The sequence below is a fragment of the Chelon labrosus genome, assembly GCF_963514085.1.
Source record: "Chelon labrosus genome assembly, chromosome: 24".
NCBI classification, from domain to species: domain Eukaryota; kingdom Metazoa; phylum Chordata; class Actinopteri; order Mugiliformes; family Mugilidae; genus Chelon; species Chelon labrosus.
In genome coordinates, this window is record NC_140357.1 from 13,830,810 (window position 1) to 13,856,539 (window position 25,730).

Consider the following 25,730-nt stretch of genomic DNA (forward strand, 5'->3'; position numbering starts at 1 on the left):
ACCAACAGGACATTAAACACCAGTCTGACGTCTCACATCTCACTGATGCTCAGATTTACTCCATCCTACAAAATCCAGTTCAAAACCTCCATAGGAAATCAGTTAATTTAAGACACACTCCAGCATCGTGCAGTTTAACAGTTTAAACGATGTCACAGTGAGAACACACTCCTCTGAGGGGTTTGTTGAAAGGTATTCTGGGAGATGTAGGATGTCACCAGGTGAAGCTGTGTGTTTCTCTCCTTAGACAGCAGCGCCTCCTGCTGGCAGAGGGGACACACATCAAGCGTCTCCGTCTTTCACCTCAGATTTCAGGCTCTGTCCTCGCTGGTGAATATCTGGGTCACGGTTGTCGGCTCCTCTTTTCTTCTTCTTCTTCTCCTCTCACAGCCTTTGTGTTTTAAAGCAGGATCTGTGTAATGTACTTTACCCACTTCCCTCTGCGTGCCCCATTTGAGGAAGCCACAGCTGTTACCGCAGCAACTATCCACTCATGATGTGTTGCCGGGTCGCCATGACGACCGCGGCGTTGCACTACAGGGCTGATGTGAGAGGCTGACGACAAGCGTTCAGTGTCAGAAGAGAGATAAACACTAAATTGGCTTTTTTTTAAATGGACTCTGGTTGAGTGACCTTTTAATTTATAAACCACCTCCTTTCATACCAGGCAGGATGTGTGTGTGTGTGTGTGTATGTGTGTGGGTGTGTTGCCTTTCAAAATAAAAGCCCATCCTCTGTCAGACAGATGTTGTGCACAGCTGGATGCTGAGCAGCAGGTGGCGGCAGTGAGCCGTGGCGTGCGGCGGTATGGGAGGAATGCTGGGAATGTTTCCTGAGTGGGTGGCTGCATGTGTCCACAGACTGTTTTATATCAGCGTGAGGAGGCTGTTTCTGGAGCTCCAGATGTGTTGATCAACAGTCACTGATCAGGTTTACTCTGCGTCTGAGCCTCTAAACTAAAAGATTCCACCTTAAATGACGTTAATTAGCGTCATTAATGAGCTCAGTAATTAACCAGCCTTCCTCTAATGTCTCTAACGATGTCTCCAGGACACATCGTGTCTCTGCTCAGCCTCTTCCTGTTTGTTGACGTTTTTTAAAGATGGCCGACACATCAGTGACACACTTCCTGTCTTCAAATGGAACTCATCTTAGCATTCAACCGTCAGCCACAAGCCGCGAGAACGCTGCTGCTAGGCAACCGCGTCCATCTATAAGCTAACGGGCTAACCGTTAGAAAGCTAACAAGCGATTATTATTTATCAACCACCATAGTGGAGCAAGGTTGTAAACACTACAGGCCCACCCAAATGCTAGCATACGTTAGCCCAACCGCCGCCATCTTGACTGTCTTCATCGAGACGTCAACAATCAGCTAGCTAGCTACATATCAGTTACTTCTCCTCATAAATAGGGTCGTCTCCTAGCTTGTTAGCGTCAACATTAGCAATTACTCAATAATTAATAGTTAAGTTAGCGGTTGTTTCATTCTGCTAATATAGAGGAGGCGGGGCTTATGACCCATACTGCTCCGAGCTGGGATAGCTGTAACATTAGCATTCAGTAGCTAATTGAGTTAGCCATCAAGACATGTCGAGGGCGGGGCTTCATCAACACTATAATAATCTGTAGTTGCTAGCGTGGTAGCTAGCTTACTACATATGAACTACTACTACTGTGTGATTGGTTGTGCTGTTAGCTTGTTAGTGGTAATGTTAGCATTAGCTTGCTAAGTAAGTTTAGCCTTCAAAACAGACATTCCAGCATTCACTCATTCATATCATATATTTCCTCCTCCTCTCCTCCTCACCCCCCTCCTCTCCTGGAGAGACCGCCTCCCACCCTTTACTTCCTGGCCGTGGACCAATCAGCTGTCTTGCTTTAATCCCATAGAGCGTCTTTTGTACCCGGGGATTAAACGGCTGCCGTGGCGTTTGAGGCGCTAGCTCGTAGCCTCTCTGGGGGTTTGGACGTGAACTCTTGGAGGTGTTGAGTTGTTTTTGATATTCATGAATTCATAATCAGCTGATCTCCGTCTGTGCTGCAGCAGGTGACGTTTCCACCGCCAGGGAACAATAAAATATATGTCTTGTCTTGTTTAACAGAAATTATTTCTCGTAGGAAACTTTACAGTTGTTCAGGGTTTAAATCTTTTTGTCCTGGGGGGGCTGCTGTAGTTTATGATCAGTCAACTCTCTGCACATGCTCAGTAAACACACACGGACCCTTCAATCCAGCCGTGGAGCCCCCCGCCCGCCCCCTCAGCCCCTCTGTCTCCATGGCAACAGACCAGGCGTCTGGATCACGGGGTGGGGCAGGTTTCTCCTCGTCTGAGCGCGCTCACTTGAATTAATAACACGTCATGGTCAGCTGCTGTTTGTTGTTTGTGTTGATGCTCAGGTGAGCTCACCTGGAGGCAGGTTAACTGGTCTGATGAGTCCAGCTGACTCCTCCTCCTCTTCTTCTTCTCTCCTTGTCTTTACCTGCCAGCCTCTTGTCACAGGTACGAGCGACGTTCACAGACACGTTTGTTAAAGAAGTTGACGTCGAGGCCTTTGGGCGTGTTAGCTTAGCATTAGCATATGAGAAGAAACAAGTCTCTCTCTCCCCTCCTCCCTCTGCTTGCTGACCCATTTTCCCTCGTCTCCAGGGGGGTGAGTCTGTGGAGGAGGAGGAGGAGGAGGAGGAGGAGGAGGAGGAGGAGGGAGGTGTACCTCCTGCAGCTCCCTCGCTCTTTGATGAGCGCATAGTGTTTGATTAGCGACCTCCTCTCTGGCTGTTGGTTCAACTCCAGCTCCTTGGTTCACCTGCTGCAGGAAGCTTTGATCCCTGAGGCTTGATTCAAGTCGTCTGGTGTCGTTGTAAACCAATCAAATATAAATCAAATAATAGCTAAGGAGGCTAGCAAGAGTGGCTAATTGGCTGGGGGGCTATTGAGAGCTACTGTTAGCTGGGAGGCTATGGAGCGCTACTATTAGCTGGGAGGCTAAGAAGAGCTACTGTTAGCTGGGAGGCTAGGAAGAGCTACTGTTAGCTGGGAGGCTAAGAAGAGCTACTGTTAGCTGGGAGGCTAGGAAGAGCTACTATTAGCTGGGAGGCTAAGAAGAGCTACTATTAGCTAGGAGGCTATGGAGCGCTACTGTTAGCTGGGAGGCTATGGATCGCTACTGTTAGCTGGGAGGCTATGGAGCGCTACTATTAGCTGGGAGGCTAAGAAGAGCTACTGTTAGCTGGGAGGCTAGGAAGAGCTACTGTTAGCTGAGAGGCTAGGAAGAGCTACTATTAGCTGGGAGGCTATGAAGAGCTACTATTAGCTGGGAGGCTAGGAAGAGCTACTATTAGCTGGGAGGCAATGGAGAGCTACTATTAGCTGGGAGGCTAGGAAGAGCTACTATTAGCTGGGAGGCTATGAAGAGCTACTATTAGCTGGGAGGCTAGGAAGAGCTACTATTAGCTGGGAGGCTAGGAAGAGCTACTATTAGCTGGGAGGCAATGGAGAGCTACTATTAGCTGGGAGGCTAGGAAGAGCTACTATTAGCTGGGAGGCTATGAAGAGCTACTATTAGCTAGGAGGCTAGGAAGAGCTACTATTAGCTGGGAGGCTATGAAGAGCTACTATTAGCTGGGAGGCTAGGAAGAGCTACTATTAGCTGGGAGGCTAGGAAGAGCTACTATTAGCTGGGAGGCTATGAAGAGCTACTATTAGCTGGGAGGCTAGGAAGAGCTACTATTAGCTGGGAGGCTATGAAGAGCTACTATTAGCTGGGAGGCTAGGAAGAGCTACTATTAGCTGGGAGGCAATGGAGCGCTACTATTAGCTGGGAGGCTAGGAAGAGCTACTGTTAGCTGATAGGCTATGGGAGTGGCTGATATTTGGGAGGCTACTAGTGCTACCGTTAGCTGGGAGGCTACTAGTGCTACCGTTAGCTGGGAGGCTACTAGTGCTACCGTTAGCTTGGAGCTGCTAGCTTTAAAGCTAATGAAAGTCCAGCCCCTCTGTGTTGATGTCTGCGTTCAGTCGTCACATGTGACCACATGTTGTGGAGCTCATGCTTCAGCAGCGTCTGCAGAGCTCCGTCCATATTTGATGTGATCCAGGACACAGCAGGTGGAAGCTGGAGGGACACAGGTGGACACATGTCTCTGCATCACACAACCAGGAAATAAAAGATGTTAAGTTAATCTGTGAGAGGCTGAAAGACAGAAACACGGTGGTTAGTTTGACTCTTCTATCAGTAACTATCAGGTGTAGGAGAGTTTGGAGGCTGACACTGAGGATGCCTCAGCTTCTGGTTGGTTGGTGCAGGATGAAAGGCTGTTTGATGTGGCGGCGTGGCAGCGTGGCGTTGGAGCATGGCGTTGGCGTTGTGATTCCAGCGTGCAGCCTCCCTCCATCCAGCTGTGCTCTCACATCCTCTCTCTGCTTTCTCTGGAGCCGTGTTTGATGTCGGCCGCTGTCTGAGCGTCCCTCAGAGAGTAAATTAAAATTAAAGCTGGAAGTCAGAGCGAGCTCAAAGAAGAGTGGAGGGAAAGTTGGCGTCGGCCGCTGCTCTAATCTGGATTAATCCCAGAAATAATCCAGCAGGCGTCGGAGGCCGAGGCTTGTTTGGGGCAGAGGTGGAGGTGGAGGTTTAGGAGTTAATCCCCTAAACATGTCTTTATTGTGGAGTTCTCAGTCAGGAAGCATGGACACAGGTTTTATAGCTCACCTGTGATCTGATTATTTATCTATTTATTTATTTATCTATTTATTTATTCATTTATCTATTTATTTATCTATTTATTTATTTATCTATTTAGCCTCTGAGGCTTTTTCTTTTTTTAAGAGCTTGACAGACAGAGGAGAAAGACTCCACCCTGTTCCCAGAGAAAACTGCTGCAGCCTGGAAAACCCGACCTGGATCTGGATCTGGATCTGGATCTGGATCTAGATCTGGAGCGTCTTTCTTCTTCTTCTGTGGTTTTAAACGCAGACAGTATCAGGATGAAGTCACAGCTGCTCCTCGGCTCTATTTCATTCTATTTCCAGTTAAACTAGAAGCCGGTGCTGCAGCCATCTTTGATACTGTGTCTGGGCAGTGAACGGCTCGTTTAACGCCGGTGCCGGTCCGTGTTTTCCCGGCATCCTTTGCTGCTGCCGCCGCCGCCGCTGCTGGCCGCTCCGTGTCCGTGAGGAGCTCAGAGCGCAGCGGAGGACGCGTCGGGACGGAGGCTCTTGTTGTCGCTGGGAGTCTTAAAGCAGGAGCAGGAGCAGGAGAAGGAGGAGCGGGGGCTCGCCTCTGAAATCCTGCCGCGTTTGAATCAGGGTCGAAGCAGGGAGGAGGTGAGGAGGCCCCGGTCCCGGCCCTGGTCCCGGTCCCTGTCCCGGCCGCGCTGCTCTGCGCTGCGCTGCGGGGGATGTGCGCACACAATGGGAGACGACGCGCTGGCACCGTCCGGGACGCGGCGCTAGAATAATATTCGTTGTTCGGTGTCGGTGATGGGGACGAGGACATCCGAGCCGCTGAAGACTCCCCTCAGACCCGGACTGAGAGACCAGAGCAGGACCCGCGAGGCTGTTTAAAACCCGCTGGGATGAGCAGGGAATGTACTTCCTGCGCCACATCTGGATGAGCTGAAGCGGTTTTTGTGGGGGGACCTCTCTGGACGTGATCAGAGTGAGGAGGACTTTAGAGGTTCTGGGTCAGGGATGTACCTTCTGGACAGCAGCTGCTCTGACAGGATGGAGAGGGGGACTCCTCAGAGGAAGACCGTCTACCGGATCTCCCTCACCCTGGTGAAGAGGGAGAGTCTAGATGATGATGATGGGGGCGCTGATGGAGAAGGAGGAGGGGGGTCCCGGGTGGAGAACCCGAAGGCGGGCGCTTTCCGCCGGGAGAGCACGGTGGAGATCCAGCGGGGCGGCCTCCTGGAGGAGCTGAAGGAGGTGGAGGACGAGTCAGACGACTTCTCCTCGTCGCGCGGCTACATGAGGAACTTCAGGACGTTCAGCACGGGACAGCTGGAGCTGGGACGGCTGAAGATCTGCTCCAGGAAGCAGCTGAAGGCCGGAGGAGGAGAGCAGGAGGTCTGCGCCGGCCAGGAGGAGAAGAAGAAGAAGAAGAGGCTGCTGAAGGCCAAGAGCGTGGAGGAGAGGAGCTCGGACAGGATGTCCAGCAGCAACGGGGACGCAGCACCGTCCCCCAACGCAGCACCGTCCCCCAACGCAGCACCGTCCCCCAACGCAGCGTCCTCCCCTGAGACGCCTCCTCTGAAGCGTCCGCCCGGCCTCCTGCGCCGCAGCTTCAGCTTCAGGCACTGGAGCGGCGGCGAGCTGCTGAGACTGCGAGCGCTTTCAAGAGACAAACACCACAGCAGCTCCGGCTGCATCGGCCCCGACGCCCGGCGGGACAAGGAGGAGGACGCCGCGCCGCCAACCCCCCCGCCGACTTCCCTGCTGCCACCCTCCCGCCTCTCTGACCCCACCAGGCAGAAGAGCAGGACCCTCGAGGTCGGCGCCGTCCTCAACAAGACGGACTCCATGTCAGAGCTGAGTCGCTGGGAGAGGGCGAGGGGCGGCAAGAACCGGACGCTGGACAACAGCGACCTGCTGCGTCTGGACGGGTCAGGAGGCGGCGGTGGGGGGTATCTGCAGCGAGGAGCAGGAGGACGCTCCAGCGAGAGGCGCCTGGTTCGGTTCTTCAGCGGGATCTTCTCCAGGAGGGACGGGGCATCCACCTCGACGCCGACGGGAAGCCCCGGCTCCGACCGGTCCCTGCGCCGGAGCAGGAGGACGCCGCTGTCCCAGTCCAGCACTGAGAGCATGAACGGAGGTAAAGACCTGGTGCAGGAGGGTTTACCCCGGTCTGGGGGGGAGGACGGGGCAGGACGGGGCAGGATGGGGGTGAGAGATGAGCTCTTATTTGTTTTGGACAGGAGGTGATGTTTGTCTTTCATTACTCGACGTCTGCGTCCTCTCTCTGAGTGGAGAACATGACACCTCCACTAGGACCCTCAAATACAAACCGCTTTTATTGTGGAGGGGCTCTGTTCTGCTTCCTGTGACCTGTCCTGAGTCCTGGGGGGGCGAGGGAGGCGGGGCGGGGCGGGGGGGGGGGTCTCCACGTCTCCTCTGTGGACTAACAGGTTTAAGAGGAGGAGGGCTGAGGCATTTTTGGGATTCCTGACAGATAGCAGCTCTGCACCAGCTAGCATAGATGCTGCTAGCATTAGCTTAGGCTGCAGTACAAACTAATGTTAGCTAACTATGCTAATCTCTTGACTACAGGGTTCTGGCAGGTGACCAGGTGTTTGAGGTGTAGTAGAATGAAACGCTAGCATGCTAACTGTGTCGTTAGCATCAGTTTTGTCTTCGTTCTTTAAGGGAAAACTACAACATGCTACGATAATGAGGGGAGCTCATAGATGGAGGGATGGAGGAGAGGTGGAGTCCCTCCCCTCTCCTCCTCCCTCTCCTCCCCCCCCCCACCGTCTGTTCATACATGTGACACACTTTAAAACATGTTCTGTTTCCGTCGTCATGTCGTCTGACTCAACCCGAGTCGTCTGGTTCCTCGTCCAGGTTCTGGTTTTTCTGGAGCGGAAAACTTGACTTAGTTTCGGTCTCGTCCTAAAAACTCTTCTCGACCTTGTAAACAAAAGTCACATGACTCTACATTAGACGGTTTTTATTGGACGGTCACAGACGGAGACGCTAAAGAGAAGCTGGAAAATATGACTCTGGTTATGCTAATTTATGAGATTATATCTTTACCAGCTAGCATGGAGCCATGTTAATTTGTTGCACAAGACATTAGCATTGTTGGCTAATACTATATTTGGTAGCATAGCCTCCATGCTAGTTGTCACAGAGCCACTAACACAGTAGATTATTAGCAACATCAATGCTAGGTGCTACAGAGCTACTAACACATTGTTTATGCTAATATGTCAGTCTTTTCATGTTACAATGTCAATGCTAACGTGTTAGCATGGAGCCAGCAACTAATACTGTGTATGCTAACTGGATGCATCTATGCTAGTTAGCACGCATGAGGCTTATTACACTGTTGATGCTAAATATTTGCCTGCTAGTAGCCAGTGTGCTAACGTGTTAGCATGGAGACGTCACGTTGCACGGCAGCATGGAGCGTGCGTTAGCATGCTACTTAGCATATTTCATGCTAGAGCGTGACAGCCAAAGGGACACATGAATGATTCATGGTGTTGCTGGAGGGCTGGCAGGCGGCAGCAGCAGAGGATTATGGGATATCTGGGCGGCGGAGCGCGCTGACTCCCTCCCCTCTCTGTGAGCTCATTAGCCGGCTGCTGTCGCCCCAGAGGCAGAGGTTGTTCTGGGGTCAGAGAGCATGTGTGGGAGGTCAGGGTGTGATCTTCATCCTCCTCCTCCTCCTCCTCCTCCTCCTCCTCCTCCTCCTCCTCCTCCTCCTCCTCCTGTGCCACCACTTCCTGTCTGATAGAAGAAGAAGAAGAAGAGTCCTCCTCAGTAATCCACCTCTGGCCGTCCGCTAAGCTCTAAAGCTCAAATCCATCGGAGGGAGGATGATGATGATGATGATACTCTGTAGTGTAGCCTCCTCCTCGTCCTCCTCCTCTTCCTCCTCCTCTTGATCACGTCTCCTAGCAGGAAGAACAAAGGGAGGTGTAATTAGAGAGGAGGCTAGCTGAGCTAAAGATGCTAATTAACCTGGAAGTAATAATTACGATGGCAGCAGCACGTTCCCCTCAGCTACTAGTTAGCACAGTTAGCCGTTAGCATCTCTGTTAATGTTGATCAGTATGATTCTGAAGAAAACCTTCCTCCTCCTCCTCCTCCTCTATCTCCTTCTCCTTCTTCTTCTCCTTTTACTCCAACTCCTCCTTTTTTTCTTCCTCTTTTCCACGTCCTGTTTCTTCATCCTCCTCCTCCTCCTCAGTTTTATTTGAGTTGTGATCAACAGAAACGTCCAACTGTGTTGATAGTGTGTATTTATTTAGTGTGTTTGTAGAGTGTGTGTTTACAGTGTGGGGGCGGGGCTTGTGTGTGTGTGTGTGGTGGGGGCGGGGCTGATATTTAGGTCAGAGTGTTGATGTGCTGTCTGTTCGCCTCATGTTTGATCAGCGTCTCCCTCCAGTCGTCACGTTCAGATAAAATCCGTCCGTTGGCGTTTTGCATGTCTCGCTAAATCTGAATCACTTCCTGTTTCCCCTCGCCCCTCAAACACAGCCTCTTTGTCTCGGAGACACCTGCCGCCGCCGCCGAGGCTTGGAGTTCACGCCATCCTTGCCTCCCCGCCGACGCTTCGCACAAAGCTCGCCGTTGTCCACGAGAAAGGAAGTGGACGTCTCGTTAGCGAAGCTCGCCGCTACAACGGAGGCTAAATGAAAGCACTGACCGCCGCCGTGATGTTTGGGTTCAGGTTGTTTCAGTAAACACTGAGACGCATCAACGGGCGCGGCACACTCGGCCTCTCTTCTCTAATTTAGTAATTTTTTGAATGGAGTCTGGTCTGCTCCACATTCCTGACCCGTCACACCTGTCGCTGTCGTCCAGGTGTCGCTCAGGTGTCTGAGCTGACGTCGTGTTTACTTCCTGAGAACCGGTTCCATGACGGTAACGGCTCCGTGCGTCACCCCGGGATGCCTCGCATTCCCATCATGCCTCAGGACACGCCGTCAGACACTGATCAGTCTGTCACACAGTGTTGGTGTGTAACCGTTCTGCTTCCTGTTGTTGTTGATGTTTGATCTGAGGGCTGGAGGAGATGAAGTAAACTCTCTGGGTTCGTTTTCACTCAGAGTCTGAGCTCGTTCTCTGAGGATGAACTGAGACGTAAAAATAGAAACAAACGAGTGAAATGAAAGAGAATTAATGAGGGAGGAGATTATTCTAGAGAGCCAGGAGTCCTTTGAAGGCCTCTTTTCTTTCCTCCCTCGTTTTCTGGGCACAGAGGGAGGATTAGATGATGGAGGGATGGATGGAGGACTGTCTTCAGTCCCAGGGCGCTTGCTCTCATTTCCAAGTCTCTCCTCCCTCAGCATCCATCTGTCCCGTCCTCCGTTAGAACTTCTTCTACCTTGAGCTGATTAATTATCAGTTGGAGCTCATCGTTGCCTCCTGGAGTCGGACTGGGACCCAGCCGAGGGGGAAACCGGAGGGCCCCGCCAAAACAGGAAGCAGCTGGATCAACATCCTGCCTGGCAGCGAGGCGACGGGTCGCCCCGATACCCGACAATGTCGTCCTCTGTCCGGCTGTCCGTCCGTCTGTCCGTCCGCCCAGCCGCCGGCCAATCGGGACGCTTCCTCCTGGATTCTTTCCAGACAGATACCGTCCAGAGCGTTTTTTTTTACTAAAAGTAGAAACCAGCTCCGAGCAAACATGAAAGGACAGTCTGTCGCCTAGCAACGAGGACAGCTGCAGAACCAGAGGAGGACAAAAACGTCCAGTCAACGATCTGTCACAGTTCAACAAATCTGGACGACGAGTTTCATGGAAAAGAAGTAGAAGAAGAAGAATCATAGAAGAAGAAGAGTCATAGAAGAAGAAGAGTCATAGAAGAAGAAGAAGAGTCATAGAAGAAGAAGAAGAGTCATAGAAGAAGAAGAGTCATAGAAGAAGAAGAGTCATAGAAGAAGAAGAAGAGTCATAGAAGAAGAAGAGTCATAGAAGAAGAAGAAGAAGAACAATCATAGAAGAAGAAGAATCATAGAAGAAGAAGAAGAGTCATAGAAGAAGAAGAATCATAGAAGAAGAATCATAGAAGAAGAAGAAGAATCATAGAAGAAGAAGAATCATAGAAGAAGAATCATAGAAGAAGAAGAAGAATCATAGAAGAAGAAGAGTCATAGAAGAAGAATCATAGAAGAAGAAGAAGAATCATAGAAGAAGAGTCATAGAAGAAGAAGAAGAGTCATAGAAGAAGAAGAAGAAGAAGAACAATCATAGAAGAAGAAGAATCATAGAAGAAGAAGAAGAGTCATAGAAGAAGAAGAATCATAGAAGAAGAATCATAGAAGAAGAAGAAGAATCATAGAAGAAGAAGAAGAAGAATCATAGAAGAAGAAGTAGAAGAATCATAGAAGAAGAAGAAGAGTCTGTTAATCTGGTGGTCCTCCATCCTTCAGACTCGGTCTGTTAATCTGGTGGTCCTCCATCCTTTAGACTCGGTCTGTTAATCTGGTGGTCCTCCATCCTTCAGACTCGGTCTGTTAATCTGGTGGTCCTCCATCCTTTAGACTCAGTCTGTTAATCTGGTGGTCCTCCATCATTCAGACTCGGTCTGTTAATCTGGTGGTCCTCCATCCTTCAGACTCGGTCTGTTAATCTGGTGGTCCTCCATCCTTCAGACTCGGTCTGTTAATCTGGTGGTCCTCCATCCTTCAGACTCGGTCTGTTAATCTGGTGGTCCTCCATCCTTCAGACTCGGTCTGTTAATCTGGTGGTCCTCCATCATTCAGACTCGGTCTGTTAATCTGGTGGTCCTCCATCCTTCAGACTCGGTCTGTTAATCTGGTGGTCCTCCATCCTTCAGACTCGGTCTGTTAATCTGGTGGTCCTCCATCCTTCAGACTCAGTCTGTTAATCTGGTGGTCCTCCATCCTTTAGACTCGGTCTGTTAATCTGGTGGTCCTCCATCCTTTAGACTCGGTCTGTTAATCTGGTGGTCCTCCATCCTCAGCCGTGGGTGGAGGAAGCAGGGGTCATTGTTCCTCGGGGCTCTTACAGCGACACAGATTACTGCTGCTGCTGAATAAATAAAAAGAGGCTGAAGGCTGAGGGTGGACGTGGCCCACTGCCCTACTTACCCCCCCAGCCCCCCTCCAGCCCCCCTCCAGCCCCCCGTCCCCCAGGTTCATTCAAGACAAAGGTCCAATCAGAAGAAGAAGAAGAAGAGGAGGAGGAGTCCTCCCTGATAACACCATCACCACCTCCTCACCCCTCGTTTCCCACGACCTCCTCTCTGCTCCTCATCTGGTCCAGGACTAGATTTACTCCTCTGCTCCTCATCTGGTCCAGGACTAGGTTTACTCCTCTGCTCCTCATCTGGTCCAGGACTAGATTTACTCCTCTGCTCCTCATCTGGTCCAGGACTAGATTTACTCCTCTGCTCCTCATCTGGTCCAGGACTAGGTTTACTCCTCTGCTCCTCATCTGGTCCAGGACTAGATTTACTCCTCTGCTCCTCATCTGGTCCAGGACTAGATTTACTCCTCTGCTCCTCATCTGGTCCAGGACTAGGTTTACTCCTCTGCTCCTCATCTGGTCCAGGACTAGATTTAGCGTGTCGTCATTTCATCCATTTAAACTGGACTCATTAGTTTTAATCTGTTTGTGTTTTACAGACGCCTTTGTGAACAGTCAGGAGTGGACGCTGAGTCGATCGGTACCGGAGCTGAAAGTGGTGAGTTCACTTTAATTCATTAAAACCACACTGGAGAACAAGCAGATTACCTGGTTAGCCACGTCAAGCTAATCTGAATTATATCTCATCATTTATCTCATTTTATCTCGACTATTTATGAATATTATTTTAGTTGTTACCTGATAATTAGACAGATTTTATTTAGTAAAGACAGAGATTTAAATGACGGCGCTAAGAGGTGACTGGTCCTCCCTGCAGGGCATTGTGGGTAATCTGGCCAGCGGTAAGTCGGCGCTGGTGCACAGGTACCTGACGGGGACGTACGTCCAGGAAGAATCACCTGAAGGTAAGAACCACATCATCATCATCATCTTCTTCTTCTTCTTCTTCTCCTCTTAACGTTTGGCTGGATCAGTTTCTTCTTCATGTGTCCCGTTAGCCTAGCTTAGCATAAAGAACTGAAACACATAGAAACTGTTAGCGTTGTTGCGCTGGTGTAAAATATTAAAGAATAAAAGTGTGAAGAGGTTTGATGAAACTTTAAGCAGCTCCTTCAGACCTCGCCCCGCGGTCACCGACATGTTCCTCATCAACTATTAACGGGACGACCCCCCCCCCCCCCCCCCCCCCCCCCAGGCAAAGACCCACTTACACTAAAACCTCCTGCTCCTTTAATATTTCACCACATGAACTGTTTCCTCCTGTCGGTCTGTCACGAAGACCAGCGCCCCCTTTACCTCCTAGAGGGAGGGGGGAGGGAGGAAGGAGGAAGGAGGAGGGAGGGAGGAGGGAGGGAAGGAGGAAGGAAGGAAGGAAGGAAGGGAGGAAGGAAGGAGGGGAGGAAGGAGGAAGGAAGAAATGAAGGGATGGAGGAAGGAAGGGGGAGGAGGGAGGAGGGAAAGAAGGAAGGGAGGGATGAAGGAAGGAAGGGAGGACGAGGGAGGATGCAGGAAGGAAAGAGGAGAGGAGGGAAGGAGGAGAGGAAAGAGGGGAGGAAGAAAGAAAGGAATGAAGGAAGAAATGAAGGAAGGAAGGAAGGAGGAAGGAAAGAGGAGATGAGTGAGGAAGGAAGGAAGGGAGGGAGGGAAGGAAGGAAAGAGGAGAGGATGGAGGAGGGAAGGGAGGGAGGGAGGAATTAAGGAAGAGAGGAGGGAAGGAAAGGAAGGGAGTAAGGTGGGAAGAAGGAAGGAAGGAAGGAAGGAGGCACGAGGGAGGAGGGAAAGAGGAAGGAAAGATGGGAGGGAGTATACTTAAACTAAAGAGCAAAGAGCCCTGCGTCCCTTTGACACTTGTCTTTACTGTTAATCTACTTTTATTGTTAATAAATTGTAATAAAAGGTTTTTCCTGGACTTCCTGTTCTGCTGCTTCACAATAAGAGCTTCACAATAAGAGCTTCACAATAAGAGCTTCAGAAAGTGGGTTTATAAAGCAGAGACTGACCCGTGGGCCCTGGAGCAGCAGCTCATTAACCTCCCTGACCTCTGTGTTTGTTGATGTGGGGACCCAGACCCAGACCCAGACCCAGACCCAAAGAGTCAAACCACAAACTGGTTTTAATCTGAAAGCAGATTATTTCCTCCATCCCCGGCGTGGCACCGCTGAATAACCCCACGGCACCGACTCCTTAATTACACCACAACGTTTCAAGCAGCTCAACAAACCGAGTCCAGGCCAGCACCCCCGCCCCCCCCCCCCCCCCAACCCCCCCAGCTCTTTGATCTAATGACTTGGCACCACTGCCCCGTAAAGAAAGCAGCGATTCAACCCCAATTAAATAAAAAGAAACACAAGTCTTTGAAATGGTTGCGTAACCATCGAGATATAAAACAAGGAGCTTAAAGGGAAAAAGGGGACCAGGCCGGGGGAAGCTGATGTGTTGTTTGGAAATTCCTGGGATCTAAAAATAAGCCGCTGCCCAGATTCCCATGGCGATTGATTGGGAGCGGAGTTGGTGGCTTGAGAGCGGCGGCGAAGCCACAAACCAGAACTATTCTTAGTCTGAAGGCTGGAGCCTCGGCCGCAAAGTGACTGCAGCTCAGACTTTAAATAAAAACACAACGCTGACTGCTTCCTTTACAACTTTATTCAGTCAGTCAGTCAACAAAATGACTCTCTGTTTTTATCTGAGCTGTAGAAGCAGGTGAACCAGGTCTCAGTATAATAATAACTCAGGTAACTGCTGAACGGTCGGAGATCTACAACATGAATTAATGACGTAATAAATTAATAAAAAGCCAGATTAGTCAGAAACAACGGTTGACGAGGAACGTAAGGCTCCGTTTCTAGGTGAACACCTCAAACCGTCGACAGAACGTCGGTGCCACAGCCGCCCGGAGGCTTCCCCTGTTCTTAAAATCACCAACACGATGACGACAGTCGTTTATAAAAACGCCTGAAAGAGTCCAGCTCCTTCCCAGCACATGGGATCCATTACCACAGGAAAGAGCTCCGGTTGGGAAATCACCCGCAGCCGCCGAGCTAACGCTAACGCTAACGCCAGCGCTAACGCCGCTCACTGTGGTCGGAGTCGCACCGGGGGCCAAACATCACTCAGAGACTATTGTTTATGTGGTTAGAGCAGAAAAAGAAACACGGAGGCAGAGATGAGATGAGCCAGCTGTGCTTTTTATTTTTAATCATTTCAAACAGAAACCGCTTCAGTTCAAAGTTCAGAACCAGAAGAAAACCAGGTCTGAAACCAGATTAAAACAAGTCTGAAACCAGAACAGCACCCGGTCTAAACCCAGACTAAACCCAAGTCTAGAAACCTGAATAAGACAAGTTTACAACCAAGCCTAAGACCAGAGTAAAACCAGGTCTGAAACCAGATTAAAACGAGTCTGAAACCAGAACAAGACCAGGTCTAAACCCAAGTCTGGAAACAAAAGTAATCCAAGTTTAAAACCAGAGTAAAACCAGGTCTGAAACCGGACTAAAACAAGTCTGAAACCAGAACAGGACCCGGTCTAAACCCAAGTCTAGAAACCTGAATAAGACAAGTTTAAAACCAAGCCTAAGACCAGAGTAAACCAAGCTTAATAGCAGAGTAAAACCAGGTCTTAAACCTGACCAAAACGAGTTTAAAACCAGACTTAAACCAAGTCTAGAAACCAGAATAAAACCAATTCTGAAACCGGATTAAAACGAGTTTGAAACCAGAACAAGATCAGGTCTGGAAACCAGAGTAATCCAAGTTTAAAACCAGAGTAAAACCAGGTCTTAAACCTGACTAAACCCAAGTCCAGAAACCAGAATAAAACAAGTTCAAAACCAAACCTAAGACCTGAGTAATCCACATTTAAAACCAGAATAAAACCAGGTCTGAAACCAGACTAAAACAAGATTGAAACCTGACTAAAACCAAGTCTAGTAACAAAACTAAAATGTAAAGTAAATAATAAAAATAAAACCAGGTCTTAAACCAGACTAAAATCTCAATCTAATGTTTTGTTTCTCAGTCTAACGTCTGAAACCAGACTAAAGTCAGTCCACCTCTCAAACCAGTCCAAACTCCAACACAAAGTTAAAACCAGACTAAAACCAGTCTTAAACTAGACTAAAACCAGGTGTACAAACAGGTCTAAATCTCAAACCAGTTTAAAACTAATCCCCGGTCTCAGATGGACATCTTTTAATCGTCCACGTCTCTCCGCTGTCCTCCGTCTTTCTGTCCATTTATTCTCTGGTGCCGTCGACTCAGAACCATGAACACTGAATAAATAGGACACGACCAACACCAGGATGAAACTGGTCCAGCCTGAAACCCTCCTCCTCCTCCTCCTCTTCTTCTTCTTCTGCTGCCAGCTGTTTTGTCTGACATGTCTCTGACCTCCAGCCAAATAAACTGAACTCTTGTTTTTACTGGTCGCTGTTTCTGTCTCTGGTTCTGAAGCCTCTGGTTGGACGGTGCATGCATTAACTCGGCTTCTTTTTGCTTTTTATTTCTTCTCTTCCTTTGTTGTTTGGGCTGCTCTTGTTAAATAGCTGACGTGGATGCAGGTAACTATCCTCTCGCTCCTGTACCTTCATCCCTTCATCCTTCATCCCTTCATCCCTCATCCCTTCATCCATCGATCATGACCAGAACAGCTCGGGTTCAGCTCTTCAGCTCTAAAGGACACTTTAAGATTCTGGACGTAAACTTTAAATCTGATGCTAATTATGTTAGCATGATAACACCTGTGTCGTTAACGACCTGCTGAGGTGAATCCTGAGCTGAGCCTGATTGGCTGCTGTGACCCAGCGTTTAGCTCCGCCCCTCTATCTTCATCCTCATCGTCTCAGCGACTCCGTGAATCTTTGTCTGATTCTGGTTTTAGTTCGTTCATGAGCTTCTCTTCATCTGTAGTTTCTCAAATGAAGACGTTTTATTTTCATGATCTCAGTTGTTGGTTTTCACTGATTCTTTCTGTTATTGTTGAAAACGTTCTAATTATTTAACGTTATGACCGTTTACACTGGTTAACAACAAACCATGGAACCTGGCAAGGACCAGATTATACAACTCATTCTGATACCACAGTAAACAGGTCTGAAACCAGGTCTGAAACCAGGTCTGAAACCAGGTCTGAAACCAGATTAAAATCAAGTCTGAAACCAGGTCTCAAACGAGGTCTGAAACCAGATTAAAATCAAGTCTGAAACCAGGTCTGAAACCAGGTTTGACATCAGATTAAAACCAAGTCTGAAACCAGGTCTGAAACCAGATTAAAATCAAGTCTGAAACCAGGTCTGAAACCAGATTAAAATCAAGTCTGAAACCAGGTCTGAAACCAGGTTTGACATCAGATTAAAACCAAGCCTGAACAGAATAAAATAAATGAAAGGTAAGTATAAGGCTCAATCCAGAATAAAACCTGCTCTAAAGCGAAGTCTGATACCAGTGTAACCCAGATCCCAAACCAAGTCTGAAACTAGATTGAAACCAGGTCTGAAACCAGACCTGAAACCAGATTAAAACCAGGTCCCAGTTCAGCATAAAACCTGGTCTAAAACTAAGTCTGAAACTAGACTAAAACCAGGTCTGAAACCAGGTCTGAAAACAGAATAAAAGAACTATAAGGTCGACTAAAACCAGGTCTCAATCCAGAATAAAACCTGGTCTAAAGCCAAGTCTGGTACCAGTATAACCCAGATCTCAAACCAAGTTTGAAACCAGACTAAAACCAGGTCCCAGTTCAGAATAAAACCTGGTCTACAACCAAGTCTGAACCAGAATAAAACCATTTGTACAACCAGACTAAAATGAGTATAGCCCAAACTAAAACCAGGTCTAAATCCAGAATAGATTCTGGTGTAAAACCAGAATAAGTCTAGTCTTAAATAAGTCTAAGTCCAGGTCAGAAAGCAGTTTAGTCAAGTCAAGTCCAAACACAAACTAAACCTGATCTAAAGCTCTTCCTAAACCAGAGTCCAAGAACAGGTCTAGAGACCCTAGACTGAGTTTAAAGCCAGTGCAGGGACCGTCTTCTTCCTCCTCCTCCTCCTCCTCCTCCTCCTCCTCCTCCTCCTCCTCCTCCTTTAAATCCATCAGTCGACTCATTAACCAATCAGATCAGCCCCAGACTCGTCCCGTTGACCAGCTTCACCTCCCGCTGCTTGTCCTCCTGCAGGCGGTCGCTTTAAGAAGGAGATCGTGGTGGACGGCCAGAGTCACCTGCTGCTCATCAGGGATGAAGGAGGCCCCCCGGAGGCTCAGGTGAGTCCTGCACCTCCACCACACATGAATGAATGAATGAATGAATTCAGAGCAGGGAAGTGGGTCAGGGTTGTTGTCTTTTTTATTTTACTTCATGTCTGACCGGTCTAGACAGAATGAATAATTCATCCGTCTGAATCTTTAAACGCTACGCCCACGAGCAGATCTCCCTCCAAACGTTTTGTCCTCTGGTTTCCAGTTTGCTCTGTGGGTGGACGCCGTCATCTTCGTCTTCAGCCTGGAGGACGAGATCAGCTTCCAGACGGTTTACCACTACTACAGCCGCCTGGCCAGCTACAGGAACACCGCCGACCTGCCGCTGGTTCTGGTCGGAACACAAGGTCCGTCAGACAGACCTCCACCTCCACCTCCACCTCCACCTCAGCAGCACACTCTCTCCTCATAGATACAAGGAGTTTCTGATGCGTTGCTGCCACCTGCTGGCCTGAAGCCGCCACTACACCTACAATTATCATCTATAGAAAACATTCATCAGTTCATTTTATCACTAAATAATCCCTCGTCACAGATTATCCTGTAATCTGAGACGTTCACAGATCAGTCTTAAAGCTCCTCAACCAATTTAATGTGTAGGATTCAACATCTGGATTATTATATATCTCAAACAACCAATGAGAGTGACCCAGTCTTTTAGTTTGATTAGTCTCTCATCTGTTAAGATAATCTTAGTAGTATCCTGTAGTGTGTGCAGGTTTGAGATAACCAGCCTGTTTTAACCTTCCTGCAGCCTGACAGGTGGATTATAATCTGCTTGATCAGATGTCAACCAGCAGAGGGCGTCAGAGCTCCACTACAGAGCTCTGGGACTATTCACCTTTAATGTCCCACGATACTGGAATAACCCCCATAATAATAATAATAATAATTATAATAATAATAATATACTGACTACGTGTTCAACGTCAAGTCAGAGAATTAAACCAGATTAAAGTCTAAACAGAATCTGAATCCAAACCAGAATCAACCCCTTCTTCATTCCTTGTGTCTCTTTAACAAACAGTTTTTCTTTATTGACATTATGATGTAGTGACGGGACGTTTGTTCCTCTCCCCCCTCAGACGCCATCAGCTCGGCCAACCCCAGGGTGATCGACGACAGCCGAGCCAGGAAGCTGTCCAACGACCTCAAACGCTGCACCTACTACGAAACCTGCGCCACCTACGGCCTCAACGTGGAGCGAGTCTTCCAGGACGGTAAGAGCGCCGCGGTCCGTCCGGTCCGTCCGGGTCCTCTGGGAAGGTGACATTTCCCAGCAGACATTTAGCCCGCTCTTAATCACCCGTCAATTAAGAGCTAAATGGTCCCGCTCAGCTATTTAGCTCCAACCGAACAGCAATTAAGTTTTATCATAGCGAGGGATGAGAGGGGAAAAGAGAGACTATTCGCCAACAGGATTAATAAAAGTCATAATAGGAGGAGGTGGAGGTGGAGGAGGAGGAGGTGGAGGAAGGAGGAGGGGGAAGGAGGAGGGGGAGAGCGTCCTGACTGACCTGGACTCATGGCGGCCATGTTGCACCACTATCTGCATTAAAGCTTCAGAACAGGTCAAAAATGCCTCCACCACGCCTCCATCATGCCTCCATCATGCCTCTATTATGCCTCCATCATGCCTCCATCATGCCTCCACTATGCCTCCATCATGCCTCCATCATGCCTCCATCATGCCTCCATCATGCCTCCACCATGCCTCCATCATGCCTCCACTATGCCTCCACCACGCCTCCATCATGCCTCCATCATGCCTCTATTATGCCTCCACCATGCCTCCATCATGCCTCCATCATGCCTCCATCATGCCTCCATCATGCCTCCATCATGCCTCCACTATGCCTCCACCACGCCTCCATCATGCCTCCATCATGCCTCTATTATGCCTCCATCATGCCTCCATCATGCCTCCATCATGCCTCCATCATGCCTCCATCACGCCTCTCTTATGCCTCTATTATGCCTCCATCATGCCTCCACCATGCCTCCATTATGCCTCCATCATGCCTCCATCATGCCTCCATCATGCCTCCATCATGCCTCTCTTATGCCTCCATCATGCCTCCATCATGCCTCCATCATGCCTCCATTATGCCTCCATCATGCCTCCATTATGCCTCCATCATGCCTCCACCATGCCTCCATCATGCCTCCATCATGCCTCCATCATGCCTCTCTTATGCCTCCATCATGCCTCCATCATGCCTCCATCATGCCTCCATTATGCCTCCATCATGCCTCCACCATGCCTCCACCATGCCTCCGTCATGCCTCCGTCATGCCTCCATCATGCCTCCACCACGCCTCCATCATGCCTCCATCATGCCTCCACCATGCCTCCATCATGCCTCCATCATGCCTCCACCATGCCTCCATCATGCCTCCATTATGCCTCCATCATGCCTCCATCATGCCTCCACCATGCCTCCACTATGCCTCCACTATGCCTCCACCATGCCTCCATCATGCCTCCATCATGCCTCCACCATGCCTCCATCATGCCTCCATCATGCCTCCATCATGCCTCCACTATGCCTCCACCATGCCTCCACCATGCCTCCACTATGCCTCCACTATGCCTCCACCATGCCTCCATCATGCCTCCATCATGCCTCCACCATGCCTCCACCATGCCTCCACTATGCCTCCACCATGCCTCTATTATGCCTCCATCATGCCTCCATCATGCCTCCACTATGCCTCCACCATGCCTCCACCATGCCTCCACTATGCCTCCACTATGCCTCCACCATGCCTCCATCATGCCTCCACCATGCCTCCATCATGCCTCCATCATGCCTCCACCATGCCTCCACTATGCCTCCACCATGCCTCTATTATGCCTCCATCATGCCTCTATCATGCCTCCACCATGCCTCCATCATGCCTCCATCATGCCTCCACCATGCCTCCACCATGCCTCCACTATGCCTCCACCATGCCTCTATTATGCCTCCATCATGCCTCCATCATGCCTCCACTATGCCTCCACCATGCCTCCATCATGCCTCCATCATGCCTCCACCATGCCTCCACCATGCCTCCACTATGCCTCCACCATGCCTCTATTATGCCTCCATCATGCCTCCACTATGCCTCCACCATGCCTCCACCATGCCTCCACTATGCCTCCACTATGCCTCCACCATGCCTCCATCATGCCTCCACCATGCCTCCATCATGCCTCCATCATGCCTCCACCATGCCTCCACCATGCCTCCACTATGCCTCCACCATGCCTCTATCATGCCTCCACCATGCCTCCATCATGCCTCCATCATGCCTCCACCATGCCTCCACCATGCCTCTATTATGCCTCCATCATGCCTCCACTATGCCTCCACCATGCCTCCACCATGCCTCCACTATGCCTCCACTATGCCTCCACCATGCCTCCATCATGCCTCCATCATGCCTCCACTATGCCTCCACTATGCCTCCACCATGCCTCCATCATGCCTCCATCATGCCTCCACCATGCCTCCATCATGCCTCCACCATGCCTCTATTATGCCTCCATCATGCCTCCACTATGCCTCCATCATGCCTCCACCATGCCTCCGTTATGCCTCCATCATGCCTCCATCATGCCTCCATTATGCCTCCATCATGCCTCCACCATGCCTCCATTATGCCTCTATTATGCCTCCATCACGCCTCCATCATGCCTCCACCATGCCTCTCTTATGCCTCCACCATGCCTCCATCATGCCTCCATCATGCCTCCACCATGCCTCTATTATGCCTCCATCATGCCTCCATCATGCCTCCACCATGCCTCCACCACGCCTCCACCATGCCTCCATTCCACTTCCTGTTGGTGTTGACGCCTCCAACATCAAAAGCTCTCGGAGTCAACATCCACCTGTAAAGTTGTGTCTTATCTGTTAGCTTTAGCATGCTAGCACCAGCTCGTCCTCCACCTCTGCTTTTATATCTGAGTCTTTGCGTCCGTCTCCTCAAGCATTCGTCCCCGCGGCTCGTTGTCTTGCATCAATTAGAGGGCTCTAACGAAGCGTCCGTCCGTCCGTCAGACTCAGGGTTAACGGCGGCTGTAATTAGAGAGAAGTTAATGAGCAGAGAGTCTGACGGCCTCTGGCTTCGTCTGCATCCACCTGAGACTCACGGCCACGAGTCGCTCTTCAACTAAAACCTGAATTAAAACGTCTTCTGTTAAATCACATTCAACAAAGCTTTTTAAAAAGTTTCTTTTTTATTTCAACGTCATAATAACTGCTATAATAATTTAGAAAATGCAAATGATTAATCTTATATATATATATAAAAATAATATAACATGTCAACTAATTTAATATTATTATAAATACACAAATTAACAAATATTAAAAATTAATAGCTGAACTGAAGCTGCAAAAAAACTGAAATAAATATATTGTTATGGTGTCGCTAGTAAATTAAATGAATGGTTTAAATTAAACTTCCACAATTCATTTAAATTAAATTAAATGAATCAGTTAATTAAAATATGAAATAGATAATAAAACAAAAAAGAACTAAAAAAACTATTTGAAGTGACGTCATCTTTAAATTTATTTAAAAAAGTTAAATTAAGAAATAATTAATAAAATGTAAGTGTTAAATATATTTAAATGATTTAACTTTTGTTTTTATTAGTTTTAATTTAAAGTTAATTTAAATCAAAAAAATAAAAGGAAGATGTTACAGGTTGATTTAAAAAATATCAGGTTTTATCTTCATCTGTTGCTGAGGAGGAGGAGGAGGAGGAGGAGGAGGAGGAGGAGGAGGAGGTGGTGGTGTTGTGTTTGTCCTGAAGGGGGCAGCACAGGAACAAGGACAAGAGACACAAGAGAAGAAGAGTGTGTTAATGTGTGTTAATGTGTGTGTTCTCGGCCCAGGAGGAATCTCTCTCCACTAAACCGCTGCCTTATTATCCTCTTAATTATTCCACTGTGTGTCTGTGTGTGTGTGTGTGTGTGTTGTTGTCGTCATTATCACAAATTAATCAGTTTCCTAATCATCCAGCAGAACGACGCCTGCAGCCCCTGTGTGTGTGTGTGTGTGTGTGTGTGTGTGTTCTTATTTTATTTGTTTGTGTTGATTTTTGTGTTTGTGTGTAACAATGTCAGCGAGTTCAACACGGCAACATGTGTGTGTTTGTTGTTGTTTCTCTTTAATTTGAAGTTTCCTTGTGTGTCTTGTTGTGTGTGTCATTATTAGTGTGTGTATTGTTTTGTGTGTGTCAGTGTGTTTGAGTTAAACACTAGTGTGTGTGTGTGTGTGTGCGCGTGTGTGTCGTTGTTAAATTCATTGTGTATTTTTTGTGTGCATGACAGTGTGACTAATGTGTGTGTGTTGTTGTTTTCCTTTAACTTGAAGTTTCCTTGTGTGTCTTGTTTTGTTTCATAGTGTGTATATTATATTTTTGTGCGAGTCTGCTTGTGTGTAGTTATGTTGGTTTCATTGTGTGTGTATATTTTTATTTTGTGTGTGTGTGATATTGTGCGTTTGTTGTTGTTTTCTTTTAACTGGATGTTTCCTTGTGTGTGTGTGTTAGAGTTAAACACAGGTGTGTTTTTGGTTTCATTGTGTGTACTGTTTTGCGTTTCACAGCAAGAATATGTGTGTGTTGTATTTTTGTGTGTGTGTCTGTTGTTGCTTTTCTTAAACTGATTGTTCAATTGTGTGTCTTGTTGTGTGTCACTGTGTGTATGTGTGTTGACTTTTGTATCTTTCTTGTGTGCATGACATTTGTGACGCTGCAGGTGTGTGTTTGTGTTTGTGTGTGTTTGTGTGTTTGTGTTTGTGTGTTTGTGTTTGTCTTTCAGCAGCCGTTTCCTTGTGTGTCTTGTTTTGTTTTTCATAGTGTGTTTGTTGCCGTGTGTGTGTTGTACTTTTAGTCGTGTGTGTGTGTTTAAATTTAAATTAAAATCTAAAATAACATCCTTAAATTTAAATTAAATTAAAAAAGGTGTAATTTTATTTTAATGTGTAAAAAACATTTAAACAATCTAAACACTTTTAAAAATAAATATAAATATTATAAATAAATATAAATATTATAATATTATAAATAAATGTAAATAATAAAAACTTTATTCCACTAATTAATTAATTAATTAATTAACTTAATAATTAATGTGATCTGAACAACATGTAAAACGTCCAGACTGATGGCGGCCGGTCGACAGTGGGCGGGGCTTAAACAAATGAAGGACTTAATGAACACGCCCATAATCGTCTGGATGGGGTCGCCACGACGACGAGAGACGTTGACAAATGTGACGTGACGAGGAAGTCGCCGTGGACAGTGACCACAGCGCTCAGCGTTAAAAATAATTAGCCCCGTCGTCGGCATGACAACCTGGGGGGGGGGGGGGGGGCGAGGGGGCGGGGTCTGATTGTGATTTTATTTCTCCTGTAGTTAATTAATTAATGAATGAATGAATGTGTGACAGAGGACATCTATTGATCAACACTGATCAGCTGATCGTCTCCTTGTCTTAAACTCCACTGTGTCTTTAATTAGTCCTGATGAGAACTGGGGGGGGGGGGGGGGTGAGGAGGGGGAGGAGGAGGGGCTGGGGGGGGGGGGTGACCTCTGTGGGAGGAGGGGGAGGAAGAGGAGGACGGGGGTGACAGGAGCGCAGTCCCTCGTCCATCAGAGCACTAATTTAATTAGTCTAATTACAGAGACATGAACACACACTGCTCTTCCTCCTCTTCCTCTTCTTCTTCTTCTTCTTCTATTTAACGGTAGCTCTTCATCAGCGCTGACCAGCACAGTGTTCTACATCTATTCATTAAATACTAACAATATTAAAGGTTAAACACTAAGAAGATTTAAATAATAAATATAAATATAGTCCATGTTGTAATATTAAATATTAAAATAAATGAATATTAGTAAAATAATCAGATTTATTTTATAAATGAAGACATTTAATAAAATAAATAGATTAATATTAAATTGAAGGAATAATTACGTATAATTAGAAACAAACAAAGGTTGAAGATATCTTCATTAAAGAAATAAAGAAATTAAACCCCCGTCCGCCTTCATGCCTCCCCCCCGTCCCCCCGTCCCCCTTCATGCCTCCCCCCGTCCCCCCCGTCCCCCGTCCCCCCTCATGTCTCCCCCTGCTCCGTCATAAATCTGATGAGGAGGAGACGTGTCCATTAGAAGGATGATGGACAGAGTTAAAGGACATTAAGCTCTGAGTTTAAACATTTAGTCTTATCATAACTGCTCCCTGAAACACAGCCAGAGGAGGAGGAGGAGGAGGAGGAGGAGGAGGAGGAGGAGGAGGAGGCTGCTGCTCCTCGTCCTCCTCCTCCTCCTCCTCCTCCTCCTGTGGTGGCGCTGCCCTTGGCCCGGGCCCCGTGTCTCCTGGAGGTAAATGTTTACGAGCGTCTCCTCGTTAACGAAGCGGGGCCTTAACGAGCCCAATTAAAACAATGGCTTCATTTGGGAGAGGGTGAGAGGAGGTCACCTGTTTATTGGGACGGGCCTGATGGACTCCTGACTCTGTCCTGTGTCCTCCTGCTGGGACGGGACGGGATGGGACGTCAGACATCTGGGGACGTAGCATTTAGCCGCTGAAAGCTAATTCAGCACCAATAACTCTCCTCCTCCTCCTTCATCTCCTCTTCCTCCCCCCCCCCCTCCTCCTCCTCCTCCTCCTGCTCCTCCTGCTCCTC

At 48.2% G+C, this 25,730-nt stretch overlaps 1 protein-coding gene across 1 annotated transcript in view; it reads left to right on the top strand.

Moving 5' to 3' along the window:
- The window catches only part of agap1 (ArfGAP with GTPase domain, ankyrin repeat and PH domain 1), a 77,607-nt gene that overhangs the window by 7,093 nt on the left and 44,784 nt on the right, over nucleotides 1–25,730 (top strand). The window contains 5 exon segments of the mRNA XM_084574461.1: nucleotides 12,323–12,381; nucleotides 12,601–12,688; nucleotides 17,956–18,041; nucleotides 18,241–18,382; nucleotides 19,121–19,255. Coding sequence (XP_084430587.1) covers nucleotides 12,323–12,381; nucleotides 12,601–12,688; nucleotides 17,956–18,041; nucleotides 18,241–18,382; nucleotides 19,121–19,255 — 510 coding nt within the window.